The sequence below is a fragment of the Artibeus jamaicensis genome, unplaced genomic scaffold (genome assembly GCF_021234435.1).
Source record: "Artibeus jamaicensis isolate MK-2021 breed Jamaican fruit bat unplaced genomic scaffold, CSHL_Jam_final contig_1128, whole genome shotgun sequence".
NCBI lineage: Eukaryota > Metazoa > Chordata > Mammalia > Chiroptera > Phyllostomidae > Artibeus > Artibeus jamaicensis.
The window spans coordinates 12,212-29,964 of NW_026521220.1; the positions used below are offsets into that span (position 1 = coordinate 12,212).

At 51.5% G+C, this 17,753-nt stretch overlaps 1 long non-coding RNA gene and 3 gene segments (V, D, J or C); 3 read left to right on the forward strand and 1 right to left on the reverse strand.

Moving 5' to 3' along the window:
* Positions 1-4,006: 4,006 nt before the first annotated feature.
* On the forward strand, positions 4,007-4,751 carry LOC128627244 (immunoglobulin lambda variable 4-3-like). The segment is given in 2 exon segments: positions 4,007-4,115; positions 4,228-4,751. Coding segments are annotated over 2 exon segments (570 nt in total).
* A 275-nt stretch (positions 4,752-5,026) lies between these two features.
* On the reverse strand, positions 5,027-11,035 carry LOC128627300 (uncharacterized). Its single transcript, XR_008391469.1, has 3 exons — positions 10,949-11,035; positions 6,800-6,876; positions 5,027-5,578 (listed from the first exon to the last, which is right to left on the reverse strand). It is a non-coding gene; the product is annotated as an uncharacterized LOC128627300 (long non-coding RNA).
* Positions 10,715-11,376, forward strand: LOC119050620 (immunoglobulin lambda variable 3-19-like). The segment is given in 2 exon segments: positions 10,715-10,824; positions 10,970-11,376. Coding segments are annotated over 2 exon segments (438 nt in total).
* A 4,289-nt stretch (positions 11,377-15,665) lies between these two features.
* LOC119050625 (immunoglobulin lambda variable 3-25-like) lies at positions 15,666-17,041 on the forward strand. The segment is given in 3 exon segments: positions 15,666-15,821; positions 15,978-16,301; positions 16,983-17,041. Coding segments are annotated over 3 exon segments (429 nt in total).
* Positions 17,042-17,753: the final 712 nt, after the last annotated feature.

The following is a 17,753-nucleotide window of genomic DNA, read 5'->3' on the forward strand; positions in this document are numbered from 1 at the left end:
ATCAAAGCAACAACCAGTCCTCAGGGATCCCTGACTGATTCTCAGGTGCCAGCTCAGGGCACACAACCACCCTGACCATCAGCGGGGCCCAGGCACAGGACGAAGCTGACTATTACTGTCAGGTGTGGGACAGCAGTGGTGATGCTCACAGTGACACAGGCAGGCGGGAAAATGAGACAAAAACCTCAGTCTGGTTCACAGTGTCTTCAGGTCCCATGAGGACTTCAGACAAAGCTCTGAATAGCTTTGGCCCAGGTCCCATTTCTCAGGTCTCCAAACGGCCCCTGCTCCCAGCCTCAGGCAGCTGTGCAGAGGGTGGGTCAGGCTGCATTCAGGGAGGCAGGACCAGGCTGCCTGCTGAGTCTGTGCTGCTGTGTAAGTTCCTGAAGGAGCAACTGACAAAAAGACAGCCTGCTGGGGTCCTGTGTCCAGAAGTAACGACCCTTCAATATCTACAACTTGGTGACTGGGTGGCTCCTTGGTTAAACTTTAGGAATTAACCCCTCGAACCTCCCAGCTCAGCTGAGCTCCACAGGCCCCAGGCTCTGCAGCCGCCCAGGACTCTGACTGGGGCCAACCAGCGTCTGCACACCCAGCACCCCTGCTGAAGCCCCGGTGACCCCTGCTGGAGCCCCGGTGACCACGGCTGTGCCCTCACTGGGAAGTTCCCACTGGGCAGAGAACTGCCTCCCTCAGGGTCATTCCATTCCTTGAGTGTGACTGACATTCGTGACCACCTGATGCCAAGATCCAGGCCCTGCCTCAGGTCACAAGGACCTAGCAGCCTCCAGCTGAGTCCTCCACTGATACCACGTTGCAGTTCCCAGGTCTTGCCTCTGAGCTTCCCTCCAGAGAAACCCCCTGACACGTCCCTGAGTAGGTTCTCCTTGTCAGAGGGAGTGTCCAGGGCCCCAGAGAGGAAATAACAGCCTCGGGGGGGCATGTGGAAGAGGAGAGGGTCCCACACAGGTGACACTCTGGGTGTCTGCAAGTGTTCCCCTGAGATGGGTGAGCACATGTGGGAGGAAACCAGCTGAGGCTGAGGAGGGTGCCACCCAAGGACACGGGAGGGGACGGTCACAGGTCAGCACACCAGCCTGCAGTGCTTGTGCCCAGTCAGGGGGAAGCTCCCAGTTCAGGCATCAGGTGGACCAGTCAGAGGATCTGTGTCCCACAGTGGGGAACTTAGTCCCCAACCAAGGTCTGCACTGGTGACATCTCAGAAAGTGTCAGTAAGAGCAGGTAGACATAGGACGGACCTGTCACCAGGTAAGTCACTGAACCCCAAGTGGGAATCACGGACACAGGCAGACACACACGTGTTCCAGATCCAATAAGAATCAGTCCCATTGCCTGACACCCTGTCAGACTTTCCTGTGAATAATCAGGAAAACAGGACTGTTATGCATGTAAAACCATTTTATCCCAAAGGGCCTTGCAATTATTACCCAGTTTGGGGACTAAGACACAGAAAATGTGACTGTAACGGTATTTCCTCTGATCATAAGGGAGGAGGAATGATTTGACACAGCAAGAGAAGACACAGAGGCCAAAAATCAAGATTGGAAACCTGGGTATAAGAGCTGTAATATTGGGGATTAAAATGAATGGGATGAGATAGTCAGTCAACTATTCAAAATGGGGCAGAAAATAATAAAGACCAAGGAGAGAAAGGGACCCCACCTTCTCTCCAAACACCCCCACATGTCTGTATAAAACACTTTTCTCCACAACATGACAAGGTCCAGCACCTGAATGAACCTCAGTCTGGGAGGGCAGGACAGTTCAGCACCAAGATCCCAGTGGCCTAGGAAGCAGCTGGGGACACAGCAGGAGGAAGTGAGAGTTTCCATGGTGACTGAGGCCAGAACACACAGGTCCCCTGGGACGGACTAAGATGCAGCTGCAGCAGGTCAGGGTGGGCCTGGAACGTGCCTGTGTGACTGTCCCTCCTAGCACCACCCTGGGAGTGGCTTCACTCCTGTCCACCTGCCATCACAGCTCAGGGACAGTCACCAGAGGAAGGCACCGTCTGTGCAGCACAGAGACCTGCTCTCCTTCATGAAATTTCAATCTCCCTCATGAAAAAGAATGAAATTTCAGAGATCATTGAATAGTTAGTCAAGGATTTTAAGGAAATTTGCACTCCATGTGTTCCGGGGTGTAGGAGAATGACTGGACGCGGTAATTGCAGACCAGGAGGACAAACACCACAGCCAAGTCACCACACAGACGTGGAAACTACAGGGTCTGAGACACAATGACCCGTGATGTGACTGACAGCAGGTTCATCTGCGCAGAGAAAAGAGAGGCACAGATGACGTGGAGGAGGAACTGCAGAGAGTACGTGAGACACAGACACAAAACCACACTGAAGACACACACAGAAGTGTCACTGTGCTGGACGACACGGAGGGGGCTTCATATGAGTGTGATTTCAATCTTTAAAGCAGAAAGGTTAGGTGGAATGTATGCAAATTATTTAAGGAAATACTGGCCAAATATGTTCACTTGTTATTCTCCACAAAGGAATATAATTCCCTACCTCACAGGTGCGGATCATGGTTTGAAGGTGGTGAAATCTCCCAGGATGGCACTCACAGGTGACCTCCCAGGTGGTCAGGAGACCATGGCACAGGTGTGAGCACTGCTCTGCATGAGGGGCCAGAGGGCCCCATGGGTCCCTGAGATGTGAGTGTGAGGAGTGGACACCTTGGGGTGGGAGGGCAGAGAGTAGCTGCTGTGGTCCCCTCAGCTGGGGACAGTGGGAGGCGTGTCTCAGGCACGAGACCCTGGTCCCCTCTCCACTGTCCCTCAGACCATCTCTGAGGAGTGAGTCAGAGGTCTGTCTCTCTGCGCACATGAGTCACCACAGGGCTGCGCAGTCCCCTCCAAGGGCAAGGCCTCCAGCATTTTGTACATGAACTCACTTCACTGCACCCTCAGCACCACCAGGGGGACAGCTTATGTATTTGTTTGGGACATCAGGTAACAAAAGTGATGTCTTCAAAATCTAAAATTTTGCAGTTTTATCAACTTAAAAGGCTTCTCTCCCAACACTGACACTTATGGAAACTCAATGGCTCTGACCATGTGAGAAAACAATCCTGACACAAACTGTTAGAGACCCAGCCTGAAATGAACTCTGTCCAGTCCCCTGATGCCAATGCCCCTTTGACATGGGACCCTGTGCCCTCTGCCAGGGAGGGAGCTTTGGAAGGGTCCCCAAGTTTCCCACAGACAGTCCCACGTGTCACTGGGAAGCTCAGGTGACAATACACAAGGACCTGGGCGCTCTTCATAGCAGACTCCTGGGGTACAGCACCCTGTGAAAAGAAAAGAGAGTGGTGACAGGGGTCCTGGGGTGGGGGCCGCAGGCACACGCGGCCCAGAGAGGGGTGAAGCAAGGAGAGGACCTAACACTCATGCTCTGGGTCGGCCTCCTGGATTCAAGTCTTGATTCCTCTTCACTGTCTGGGGGACTCTGGGAAAATCATAACCTCTCAATGACAGCCCCCAGCTCATGAGACAGGAGGAGGGGCTGGACCTTCAGCTCAGGGACGTTGTGGGGTTATTCTGATGTCAGGTTATTTTGACGTCAGGTGAGGGTTGAGTGTAAAACCCTCACCAAGGTTAACCATCCTTTAAGTTCTTAGAAATATCCATCTGATGAACTAGCTACACATGTAGGATGATTTCATCCTGTGCACAGCAGGGGGCACTGTGGATTCTCGATTGGGAAACTTTTAGGTTAGGTGCCCTTGAATGTGCTCAAGTGCAAAGGGCATGACTGAGATTACTTTGAAGACAGGTCTGTTGTGTAAAATCAATTCTTAACAATGAAACCAACACCTGGACCTTTTTCTGACCTCAGGAAATCACAGGCAAGAAGCTGTTAGGCTCAGGGATCAGACTCTGGCTGAGACAGACAAGCTGAGCAACAGTGAACAGATTTGCATTCAATGCTCCTCCCTCTAGAGCTGCAAGGACAGAGGATAAGACAGGAGCTTAGACAGGCCAGTGCCAGCTGGGCAGCCACAGGGCAGAGCTCCTGGAAGCCTCTCTCACCATGGACTGGGCTCCCTTCTACCTCCTGCCCCTGGTTTTCTCCACAGGTCAGTGCATCCCTGGACACACAGGGAGCCAGCTTCCCTCCAAGGACAGTTCCACTGGGCATCTGTCCAGTCTGAGTGCATTGGGCATCATCCCTGTGATTTGTGTTTGCAGGTCTCTGTGCTGATCCTGTGCTGACCCAGCCCCCGTCTGCTTCTGCCTCCCTGGGAGCCTCGGCCAAGCTCACCTGCACCCTCAGCAGTGAGCACAGCAGCTACACCATTGCATGGTACCAGCAGCAGCCAGGGAAGGCCCCTCGGTATTTGATGTATCTTAGCAGTAGTGGAAGCTACGGCAAGGGGGACGGGATCCCGGACCGGTTCTCAGGCTCCAGCTCTGGGGCCGACCGCTACTTGACCATCTCCAACCTCCAGTCTGAGGACGAGGCTGACTATTACTGTGTAACAGGGGACAGCAGTGGTAATGCCACAGTGACACAGGCCAATGGGGAAGTAGGACAAAAACCACCTTCCCCATCTGTGTCACACTCCCTTTTGACACAAATAGGACCAGAGACAAAGCCAAGAGCAGGTCTGGCCCCAGTCCCCAGACCTCAGATCCTCAGGTGGCCGCCTCCTCAGCCTCAGGCAGCTGTGCAGAGGGTGGGACAGCAGTGGATTCAGTCTCACAGGACATGACTGACCTGCTGCTTCCAAGGCCTGCATGTGAGTCACAGACAAAAGCATAAGTAGAAGGACACACAGACCAGGACACACATCCCATGGTAATGAACACTAATTATCCTTGTAATGGTCACTGGGCCTCTCATTGGTCACCTCTCCTGGATTTATTCCCCGAACTACCCACCTCACCCAAGCTCAGGTAGCCCTGGGATGTCCTGGAAGCCTGGGTTCTGAACACAGCAAAACAGTACAGGGGACACTAAGGATCCTCCTGCATCCCCTCCTCAGGACTCACCCATCCTCCCCCCATGCTGGGTCCTGTCAGCTCACAGCTGTGCTCTCTCAGGGAAGTGCTCCTGGTGGACAGGAAGGACCCCTCAATGTCCTGCCACTCTCAGATGGGGGCTGAGGGTCACAATGGCCTTACAGGACCTCCTGTCTGAGTCCATTGTCATCACATTGTTGGTCCCCACCCTTGCCTCTCACATTTTCTCCTGAAAGATCACCCCTAACCCTCGTACACCTGGTTCTCCATCCCCCATGTGCCCCCAGGGGGTCTCACTGCCTGAGTTAGAGAATCTGATCACCACAATTCAAGATGAAACCCCCCGAGGCCAAGGAGAACTATACAGAGACCCCAGAGCTCACACACACAATCAGAAGTCACACTTGTCCTGCAGCGGAAAGGACAAGTCCCAATCTGGACACCAGATGGACCTGTTAGAAGAGCTGGGCCTTGAGGAGAGAAATTAGCACCTGACCCCTCACTGCTGTGGTCCCGCCTACGGACGTGTGAGAGCAACTGATGAAGGATCGCACTGTTTGCATTAACTCGAATGAATCTGCAATAACCAGAACAGCAGACAAAAGGTACATATAAATACAAGTATTATTCCGCAACAAGAAAACATTCACCAAGTCTGCTGTCCGATCGATATTCCTGATTGGAAGCAGGAAAATACAAGCTATGATAAGCAGCAAAATCAACCAGTCGTCTTGGCCATGAAATTTCACAGATGATTGAATAGGTAGTCAAAGATTTAAAAAATATATATCTATTCTATTCATTTCGGTGTGTAGAAGAATACTTAAACACAGTAATTTCAGACTAGGAAGACAAAAACTACAGTCAAGTCAACAGATGCGGAAACCACAGCGTCTGAGACACAATGACCCTAATGTGACTGACAGCAGGTTCATCTCCGCAGAGGAAAGAGAGTCACAGATGATGTGGAGGAGGAACTGCAGAGAGGACGTGAGACACAGACACAAAACCTCAGTGAAGACACACACAGGAGCGTCAGGAGCTGGAGGGCAGGGAGGGAGCACCATCTGCTTCAATGTGATTGCAGCAGAGAGTTTCGGTGGAAGGTAGAAAAATTATTTGAGGAAATACAGGCCTAAAATATTCTGATTTCAGTGAAAACCGAGTACCTACAATCCAAGTACTCAAGAATGAGAAGATCAAACAAAATACAGAAAACATCAACACACATCACAACCAAATTCCCAAACCCAGTATTGACAAGAAAACCACAAAAGCCTCAGAGAAATGAGGCCCGTCCACGGAGAGGACGGAGCAGAGGGATCAGGGCAGGGGCCTCCCTGGGAACAGCACAGACGGGGGAGGGGGGCGGAGTGTCTAGAAAACTAAAAGCAACAACAAAACGACAAAAAAAACCCTGTCCACTTTTAAGTCTTTACCCAGTGAAAGTATCTTTCAAAAAAGGAAGCAAAGAAAGACTTTCCCAGATGTACAGAAACTTAGAAAACTGACACCTGCAGACATTCTGAACCAGAAAGAGCAGAGGACACGCCCGAGACACAGAGAACCAGGAATCCGTACAGAGAATTAACGGCATCAGGTATCATTACCACGTGGATAAATATGAACCATTTTCCCATATTAAATTCCATTACAGATATCAGTATTCAATGCAAAAACATTATAACAATTTGTGTTGTGGTTCATAATATGTGATAAAAGTGTAAATATGGCAATGTTACCAAAAGATTTGAGAGGAAGAGGAACCTCCTATGACAAACTCAGGTGTCTCACTCACAGCCAGTTCAGGTCCAATGTGACGTTTCTCACAAGGTCGTAACTTGGGCAGCAGGACTGATGTGTTGTCAGAATTCCCTGAATCAGGAGAGAAGGTCCCGTGTGACTTCCTGTGCAAACCAGAAGGGAAGAGGCAGCCCCTGTGTAGTGACAGTATTTGTGTGTCACCTGCTCACTCAGCTCGTCGACACAGGACAGGGGTCACAGTGCAGTGGCTCCTCCCTCCCCTGGGTCCCCCTTCAGTTGCTCTGACTCCTGGGTCAGGTGTGTGTGCTCAGTGTGACGTCAGTCCTGCCCCTCATCCCTTAATGTGACAGATTCAGGTCACATTGGGCCGACCTGGTTTGGACCATAACCCCCTTAGTTTCTCACTGTCCTTCCTGCTCAGACAGACCACACCCTCCCCCCAGGACACTGACCCTGCTGTCCCCACACTCACTTCCTCCTCCTGCTCCCTCTTCCCACCCTGATGGCAGCTCCAGGGTCCCCTCCAGAGAGACCCCTCCAGCCTCTCCCCACACAGGACCTGCCTGTCCATTCTTGCTGATCTCAACTAATTAACTGAGTACTACAACAGCTGCATAATTATTACCCTGTAATTATTTTTATTGATTGCTTACTTGATTGATTCATTGATTTCTGCTATTATTTCCCTCATTAGTCAGGATATTCTTTAATTCAAACATACACAGGACAATAAGAGATGTGGGCAGACAGGAGCCCCTTTTCCTCCTGCAGCAACAAGTCTGGGGCCCGACAGGTGTCTGCAGACACTTGCCACCCTGTGAGTTCCCGAGTCCTTCCCACTTTCTTCCAGGCCATGCCTGACAGTCAGGGTCGGCCTGTGAAAAGCTGCTAAACAACATGCCAGTGTGAGAAGTTGACCCTCACTCTAAACACTCCCCATTCAGGGCAGCAGACGAGGACATCACTGGTGTCACAGCGACGTTCTGGGTGGTCAGTGCACTGAGGACGGAGGGTGAGACTTGTGCACAGTCAACGGTTGTCTGTCCACATCCTGCCTGAAACCCCAGGATTATTTATGAAAAGTATCTTTAATAAACCTGGATGCAGTTTTCTTGGGGAAAAAAAGACAACATACAGGAAGAAGGCAACAGTGACTGTGCTGTGTCACCCACACCAGCGTGTCCACTGTGTGCTCCCATGTGCACACTGGCATCTGTGAGGCAGGACTGGCCCCGTTCACACGTCTCACCCGGGACGCAGTGTCTGGCAGACACAGTGGGGCTGACCCACTTTTTGCTGGGTGAGCATCTCCTGTCTCAGTGTTTGGGGCAGATGCCACCAGAGCCCTGTTTCTAACCTGCACTAGCAATGGCATCAGTGAGAGAAAGTCCCCAAATCCTTTGTTCCCCATGAGAGCCCAGAATGGAACCACAACCCCAGGGACATGTCAGAGATGCTTCAGGTTGGTCCTGCTCTCTCTTCTTCCCAATGAGCCTGCTCATATTTTTATGGGTTTTCTGAGCCTCCTGTGGCTGGAGTTGAGGCCGGTAGTGGTTATGGAGAGAACAGCAATACCCCTGGGACCCATGGTCCCTGGATCAGGGAGTCACCACCTGAGCAGTGGGTTCAGACTCTGCACCTGGACAGAGCACACACCTGCTCCCCCTGCAGCCAGTGTGGGGAGGCCACCAGGGGGCAGCAGAGACCACCTTTTAAAGCCTCTTGGAGACTGGGAGGGCCTGGGCATGAGGAATTCTACCATGCAGGGGGATTATTATAATGTATGTTTTGAATAATCTGTTCATTTATTAGTAATGAGAATAATTTAATTGTTCTAAAACAGGGGTTATTAACCACCACTCACACCTGTAGAAACAGCAGTCACTTTTCCACACTCTCACCTCTGACACCGATGACATAACACACTGACTGACTCTCTCAGGCTGGGTTCTTGCAGAACTGGCCTGTTTTTCCATCACAGGTCCTGGTAGTTCATTCCTGCCCAGCCCACCCCATTTGTGCTAACACTGTAACTGTCACACCTTTCAAGGACTGGAGCTGACCCTGGAACTGGGGCACACAGAAGACACTGGGACACTTCCCACCAGTCTCAAGAGTTCTCACCAAGTACAGCAACTCACAAGTCCTAAAAGTTCTGAGCACCATTAGCAAGGTATGAATTTTATTCAGGTTCGGATCCTCTCAATCTGTCACGGGGTTGAGGCACTACTCTGATCTCAGGCTTATATCGTCACCACTACAGTTAAGGCTCTATAGTGGGTTGGGAATATGCAGACAGACGTCACCTCTGATCTTGGCTGTGGTCAGACCAGCCCAAGAGTGAAGCCATGAGGCAGTCTGAAGTACAGATGTCACCCCCACACAATGGCAGCAGGGGATGAACCAGAAAACCCTGGGAATGAGCAGAGTACCAAAGTCTGTTTAACCATCACCAAAGAGGACATCTGAATTATTTTCAGTTTGGGGCTCGTATGTGTAAGGGCGCTGGTGTGAACTGAGTGACTGTGTCTTCTGCAGTTCGTACGTTGAAGTCCTTCCTCCCAGTGTAGCTGTGTGTGGGGACGGGGACTCTAAGGAAGTAATAAAAGCCAAAGGATGAGTCATGGGAGGGGCTGTGGTCTGGTAGGATCAGTGACCAGAGTTTCTCTGTCTGTCTGTCTCTCTCTGACTTCAAGTTTAAGCAACTGGTGGTATTTGTTTGAAACAGCCTGAGGTGACTAGTCAGGGGCTGTGAACACTTGTGTATGGGTCTTATGTAAACATAAGTTTTTAATTTTCTGAAGTAAATGCCCAGTGAGGCAGTGACTGGTTGTATGGCAATTGCGTGTTCAGCTTCATACTAAGCACAGGGCTGTTTTTCCATTTCGGCTCTGCCGTCTGACACTCCTACCACCACTGAGTGACTGACCCACTTCTCACTCCCTGACCAGGGTTTGGTGTTGCCCTGATTTCACTCCAGTCTGATCTGTTCTGACAGGGGTGCAGGTATCTCCCTATGGTTTTAACTTCCTTCCTGGGGGCTACTGACGAACATGTTTATGTTTTCTTGACAGCTATATATTTTTCCATCAACTGTCTGTGTCATTTGCCCAATTGTAAATTGAATATTGTTTGCTTTGATTATTTTTTAAACTTTTTTAATGACGTGAGAAAAGCGTGACTGTGTTGCTCCGCCCTGCCATGCCCTCACGGGCCACCTCACACCTGCACCTCATGCAGGTCAGACCCGAGTCCCTGGTGCATTTGGAAGACGCTCCACCTGAGCCCCCAGAAAGGGCTATTTGCTTTGTGTATTAATTCGTTTCAAAACTTTACACAAATATTTCTTTGATAGATTCTGATTGCCAAGTATTTTCTCCCACTTTATTGGGTTTTTTTAATTAACACTGTAAAAAGAAAGACTTTTGTAGAACAAAGTTTTTAATTTTAAAGGGTTTCCATTGATTTTCTTCCTTTTACATATCAAGCATGTCTAAGAAATCTACAAACTCTTACCAAGACCAAGATGGGAAAGATTTTTAATTTTCTAAAATGTAATAAAAACTCCCCCAGAGGCACATGACGAGTGTCACTGTGTCCTGGAGCAAATTCTAGCCTCTCACACCAGCCTGACCACTGTCCCTACCAGCTCCTGTAACCAGCACCCCCACCCCACACCACACTGTGACCTCACCACTGGAGGGGGCTGAGCATTCTCCCCAAGACCAGAGAGGAGACTCAGCCCAAGTGTGGGTGCAGGAGCTGGTCAGGGGTCAACACTGTCCCCTCAACACCACAGATAGCTCTGAACAACCCAGGCCCACACATGGAAATTAGGATCCAACTTTAAACCCTCCACTGGCCCCAGCTGCTCTCTGCTCAGTAGGTGCCACTCAGCAAGGCCACAAGAGGAAGGAAGTAGATTTGCATGGAGCCCCCTATTCAGGATAAGACAGGCCCTGAAGCCATATCCTCAGGTGTGGGTCAGAGGAAGATCCTGGGGCATCTCCACCATGGCCTGGACCCCTCTCCTGCTCCCCCTGCTCACTCTCTGCACAGGTGCTGACTCCCAAGGCTAAGCCCCCACAGAAACCAGAAGCAACCTGGCCCTGACCTTGCTGAGCACAGGGGATGCTGCAGGGTGTGTGCCATCTGAGCAGGAGGCCCTCATCCTCACACTCACCTCTCCTGTCCTCTCTTACAGGTTTGGTGGCCTCTTCTGAAGTGACTCAGCCCTCAGCAGTGTCTGTGAACCCAGGACAGACAGTCAGGATCACCTGCCAGGGAGAGGCCGTAAGAAAATATTATCCTTCCTGGGTACAGCAGAAGGCAGGCCAGGCCCCTGTAACAGTCATCTATGGAAACAACAATCGGCCCTCAGGGATCCCAGACCGATTCTCTAGTTCTGACTCAGGGGACACCAACACCCTGACCATCAGCGGGGCCCGGGCTGAGGACGAGGCTGACTATTACTGTGCAGCAGGGGACGGTAGTACTAATACTCACAGTGACACAGGCAGGTGGGGAAGTGAGACAAAAACCTCCATCTGTGTCACACTCCCCTCAGGACCCAGGAGGATGCAGACAAAGCCATGAGCAGCTTTGGCCCTGGTCCCATTTCTCAGGTCTCCAAGTGGCCCCTCCTCCCAGCCTCAGGCAGCTGTGCAGAGGGTGGGTCAGGAGTGGCTTCAGGGCGTCAGGACCAGGCTGCCTATTGTGTCTGGGCCACTGACTTAATTCTGAAAACAGGGCAGGAGAAATGACAGACTGCCAAAGACCTGTGTTCAAATGTAACAGTCCTCGAATTTCTGCATCATGGTGACTCATGTTCCTTGGCAAAATGCTCTGGATTCATGCCCAGAGCTGCCAGCTCAGTTGAGCTCCACAGACCCCAGGCTCCATAACGCCCAGGACTCTGAATGGGGCCAAGAAGTGACTGCACACCCAGCACCCCTGCTGGAGCCCCGGTGACCACGGCTGTGCCCTCACTGGGAAGTTCCCACAGGGCAGAGAATTCCCTCCCTCAGGGTCGTTCCTTTCCCAAGTGTGACACAGGCCTAGTCACAGCCCGATACCAAGATCCAAGCACCTGCCTCAGGTCACAAGGACCTAGAACTCCAGCTGAGTCCCCTGCTGTCACCGCGTCTCAGTTTCCAGGTCTTGCCTCTGAGCTTCCCTCCAGAGAGACCCCCTGACACCCCCCTGAGTAGGTTCTCTGTGTCAGAGGGAGTCTGCAGGGCCCAAGAAAGGAAATAACAGCCCAGTGGGAGCATGTGGGAGAGGAGAGGGCCCCACAAAGGTGACACTCTGGGCGTCTGCAAATGTTCCTGAGAGACTGGGGAGCTCACTGGGAGGAAACCAGCTGAGGCTGAGGAGGGAGGCACCTGAGGACACAGGAGGGGACGGTCACAGGTCAGCACACCAGCCTGCAGTGCCTGTGCCCAGTCGGGGGGAAGCTCCCAGTTCAGGCATCAGGTGGATGAGTCAGAAAATGTGTGTCCCACGGTGGGAAACTTAGTCCCAACCAAGGTCTGCTGTGGTGGCATCTCAGAAAGTGTCAGTCAGAGCAGGTAGACACAGGATGGACCTCTGACCAGGTAAGACACTGAACCCCAAGTGGGAATCCCTGACACAGGGGGACTTACACGTGTTCCAGATCCAACAGGAATCAGTCCCGTTGCCTGACACCCTGTCAGACGTTCCTTCGAACAATCAAGGAAACAGGACTGTTATGAATGTAAAAACCAGTTTGTCCAGAATGGCCCTGCAATTGCCCAGGTGACACAGTTTGGGGACTAGGAGACAGAAAATGTGACTATCAAGGTATTTTTTCTGATCATAAGGGAGGATGAAAGATTTGACACAGCAAGGGAGGACACAGAGGCCAAAAATCCAAACTGGAAAACTTGATATAAAAGCTGTAATAAAGGGGATTCAAAATGCACTGGATGAGATTGACAGCCCAGGAGATGCTACCAGAGAAAACCGTCAGCACTTGCTGTTGGAGCAACAGAATCTGTTCATAATGAAGCAGAAAATGACACAGACCAAGGTTAGGAAGGGATCCCACCTTCTCTCCAAACACCACCCATGGGACTCAAATAGAAGTCTCTTTGTAAAACACTTCTCTCCACGACATCTCAGGTTCTGGTACCTGAATGAAGCTCAGTCTGTCGAGGGCTGGAGAGTTCAGCACCAGGTCCTCTGTGGCCTAGGAAGGAGTTGGGGACACAGCAGGAGGAAGTGAGAGTCTCCATGGTGACTGAGACCAGAGCACACAGGTCCCCTGAGACCCACTAAGATGCAGACATGGCTGCAGGGGGGTAGGGGGGGCCAGAGAACCTGCCTGTGTGACCATCACCCCCAAGACCACCCTGTGAGAATTTCACTCCTGTCCACCTGCCACTCACAGCTCAGTGACAGTCACCACAGGAAGGCACCATCTGTGAATCTCAGGGGACCTGCTCTCCCTCCCTCCCAGGCTCCTTGCGGTTCTGACCCTGTCCTCACCCCTGCCCATATGTGTCCCTCTCATCAGGGTTGGGGCCCACTGTGTCCTGACTTCTCTCTTCTCCCAGGCACATGTGGCCCCTGGACAGATGGTGACCTATTTCCGTGCAGGAGCAGCAGTGGCATTGAACTTTATAATTGTGTCTCCTGATACCAGCAGGTGTGACCACATCCTAACGTTGCTGGGGTAGAAGGTCAAGGACGAAATGTCACCAACTCCAGGGGACAAGTTGCTCTCAGTGCTAAGATGTGTCTGCTCCTTAAGGTCCCAGAAAGTTCTCTCTCCTATTTCAAAGCAAGTGACTGATACAGTGACCTGCAGGGCGTCCTGTCCAACAGAAATAAAACTGTGAACCACACGGGTGACCTAGAATCTTCCAAAAGCCACACTGACAAATGGGAGGAAACCAGTGGCATTAGTTTTCATAGTAGATTTTGTTAAACTGACTTACTTGAAAATATTATCATTTTAACATGAACTAAATATACAATATTGATGTATTTCACGTTTTTCTTACACTGAGGTTTTGAAAACAGGAAAATATTTCAGTGTCCCCCACTCTGTGCACACACAGCCTCCAATTTCACGAGATGCAGATTCCCCCACAGGGACGACCTGAGTGCTCTGAGCACCTGGGTACAGAAGGCAGGACAGTGACTCAGGGGCTCAGGGCGCCTGGACCTTAGACAGGGGAGGAGCAGGACAAGGGACATGGAGAGGGACCGGGCAGGGACAGGATTCACAGGTGAGGCTCTGAATTCCGGCTCCTGGATTGGAGTCTTGAGTCAGCACCAGTGTCTGGGGGACTCTGGGAAAATCATACCCTCCCAGTGAGGGCTCCCTGCTCATCAGACAGGAGGAGGGGCTGGGCTGACATTAAATGGGGGCCGCAGGTAACACACTCACCAAGAGACAGCATTGGTTGAGGGTTGAAAGTAATCAACACTCACCCCACTGGAGGAACTAAAAATTGGAGGATGACATTCACCCTGCGGACAGCAGGGGGCAGTGTGGAACTGCCTTCAGGACTGATGGGTCTCATCTCCCCTGGGCCCCTCCTGTTCTCCTTTCATAACAGCACCCACCTCCCCCTGCCAGGGTGCCCTTCCCTGCACTAACCCTTCACCACTAACCAGTCCTTAATTTCTAAATCCTTTTCTTTGCAGAAACAGTCTAGTGACAAAATAACTCTCACAGTAGTTAGCCTTCTGGGATTGACATGCATTACTTCACATTTCCCTGAGATTCCCCCAAATTGCTGTTGTATGGAGTGGGTTCCTTTTCCTTGCTGAGCAGAATTCCGTGATCTGGGTGGTCCCAGTCTGTTTGACCACCCACCTGTGCAGAGACGCCTGGAAGGTTCTCACCTTGGGGGACTGCACCCCAGGGCCCAGGAACACACACGTGTGTGCAGTTTCTCTGTGGACGTCCGTTTGCAGTGTCTGAAATGATTGCCCTGAACTGGGATCGCTGGGCCCTGTGCCAGCCACGGGTTTGCTGCTGTCAGAAGCTGCCAGACTCTGTCCCCTGTCGGAGCCACTTCACACGCCTCGTCCCTGGTGACCATGTGTCCCCACGTGCTGCCGTCACTGGGGCTTGTCACCTTGTCTACTTTACCAGCTGACAGGTGCACACTGATTTCCCCCATATCTTTACCTGCATTTCCCTGCTGGCTACTGAGGAGCATCTGTCCATGTTCTGTTGCCATTTGCTGTCTCTTCCAGGACCTATCTGTTCGTGTTCAGAAACCACTGACCTGTTTCTAAATGTGTTCAATCCGTTTATCTTCTCACTGTTCAGTTTTAAGAGCTCTTCCACTACTCTAGGAGTAGTTTTTCATTTGATATTTAGTTTCAAATATTTTCTCTCACTTTCTTCTCCTTTTCATCCTCTTTCAACAAAACTGCAAAGCAGCATAATAACGGTGGTGTTGTCCAGGGTGGTCCATTGGTCTTTCCTTTAATGAACCATGCCCCTGGTGTCATCAGGATATTTTGAAAATCTCCACATCCCCACAAAAACTCTATGTCTTTCCCAAAAAACATAAAGAAAAATTTTTCCTGGGAGGTATGTGACCGGTCTCACAGTGTGTGATCATGGAATGTGGCCTGTCTCACCCAGCCTCACCCCTGTCCCTATAAGCTCACCCCACCCCTGGATGATCTGGTCACTAGAGAGGATGACAGATGGTTGTCCCCGAGCCCAAGGAAGCTGCCTAGAGACCAGACACACATGGGGTTCAGGTATAGGTACTGACGTCAGCAGTCACTCTCCTAACACCCCAGAGAGCTGTGGGGAGACTGGATACAGGCCTGGGTGTGAGGCCTTGAGTTCAAATGCTCCCTGGGCCCAGCTGCACTCTGCTCCACTGCACCTGCGCAGGGAGACCAAGGAGGGAAGGAGGGGGATTTGCATGAGGAGCCCCTGGTGGAGGATAAGAGAGGCCCAGAGACCACACCCAGCTGGGGGCACAGAGGCAGAACCCGAGGAGCCACCACCATGACCTGGACCCTGTTCCTGCTCCCCCTCCTCACCCTCTGCACAGGTGCTTCCTCACAGGCCCTGCCTGCAGGCTCAGCCCCCATGGGGACCCTCAGCTGGACCTGCCCCAAACCCTGAGCTCAGTCCAGGCACAGCCCCGAGACCGAACCTCCTGGAGACTGGTCTTTACCCTCAGCCTCCTCCCCCTCCTCTCTTACAGGCTCTGTGGCCTCCTACGAGCTGACCCAGTCGTCTCCCTTGTCAGTGGCCTTGGGAGATACGGCCAGGATCACCTGCACCGGAGATTTACTGGATAAAAAATACACTTACTGGTACCAGCAGAAGCCAGGCCAGGCCCCTGTGCTGGTCATTTATGAGGATAGCAAGAGGCCATCGGGGATCCCTGACCGATTCACTGGCTCCAGCTCAGGGAAGACAACCACCCTGACCATCAGCGGGGCCCAGGCCCAGGACGAGGCCGACTACTACTGTCAGTCAGCTGACAGCAGTAGTAATGCTCACAGTGACACAGATCGATGGGGAAGTGAGACAAAAACCCCTTCCCCATCTGTGTCACACACTCTCTTTTGACACAAAGAAGACCAGAGACAAAGCTAAGAGCAGGTCTGGCCCAGGTCCCCAGACCTAAGATCCTCAGGTGGCCGCCTCCTCAGCCTCAGGCAGCTGTGCAGAGGGTGGGACAGCAGTGGATTCAGTCTCACAAGACACGACTGACCTGCTGCATGTGAGTCACAGACAAAAGCATAAGTGGAAGGACACACAGACCAGGACACACATCCATGGTAATGGACCCTAATTATCCTTGTAATGGTCACTGGGCCTCTCATTGGTCACCTCTCCTGGATTTATTCCCAGAACTATACCCAGCTCACCAAGCTCACGTAGCTATGGGATGTCCTGGGAAACTGGGTTCTGAACACAGCAAACCCCTCCTCAGGACTCACCCATCCTCCCCCCGTGCTGGGTCCTGTCAGCTCACAGTAGTACCCTCTCAGGGAAATGCTTCTGGTGGACAGGAAGGACCCCTCAAGGGCCTGCCACGCTCAGATGGGGGCTGAGGGTCACAATGGCCTTACAGGGCCTTTCGTCTGAGTCCTCCATTGTCACCACATTGCTGGTCCCCACTCTTGTCTCTCACGTTTTCTCCTGAAAGATCACCCCTCACCCTCCTACACACTGTTCTCTATCTCCCCTGTGTCCCCAGGGATCTCACTACTCATGTTAGAGAATCTGATCACCACACTTCATGAGGAAACCCCCTGAGGCCAAGGAGAACCACGCACAGACCCCAGAGACCACTTGCGGAGCTCACACACACAATCAGAAGTCACACTTGTCCTGCAGTCGGAAAGGACAAGTCCCAATCTGGACTCCAGATGGACCTGTTAGAAGAGCTGGGACTCGAGGTGGGAAATGAGCACCTGACCCCTCACTGCTGTGGTCCCACCTAAGGATGTGTGAGTGCAACTGACGAAGGATCGCACTGTTTGCATTAACTCCAATGAATCTGCAATAACCTAGAATAGCAGACAAAATGTACATATAAATACAAGTATTGTTCACCAACAAGAAAATATGCACCAAGTCTGGTGTCGCATCAATATTCCTTATTGGAAGCATGAATATACGAGCTACGATAAGCAACAAGATCAACCAATTGTCCTGGCCATGAAATCTCACAGAGGATTGAATAGGTAGTCAAGGATTTTAAGAAAATATATATTCCATTCACTCTGGTGTGCAGAAGAATACTTGAGCACAGTAATTGCAGACTAGGAAAACAAAAACTACAGTCAAGTCAATATACAGATGCAGAAACCACAGTGTCTGAGACACAATGACCCTAATATGACTGACAGCAGGTTCATCTCTGCAGAGGAAAGAGAGTGACAGATGACATGGAGGAGGAACTGCAGAGAGGACGTGAGACACAGACACAACAACACTGAAGACACACACAGGAGCGTCAGGAGCT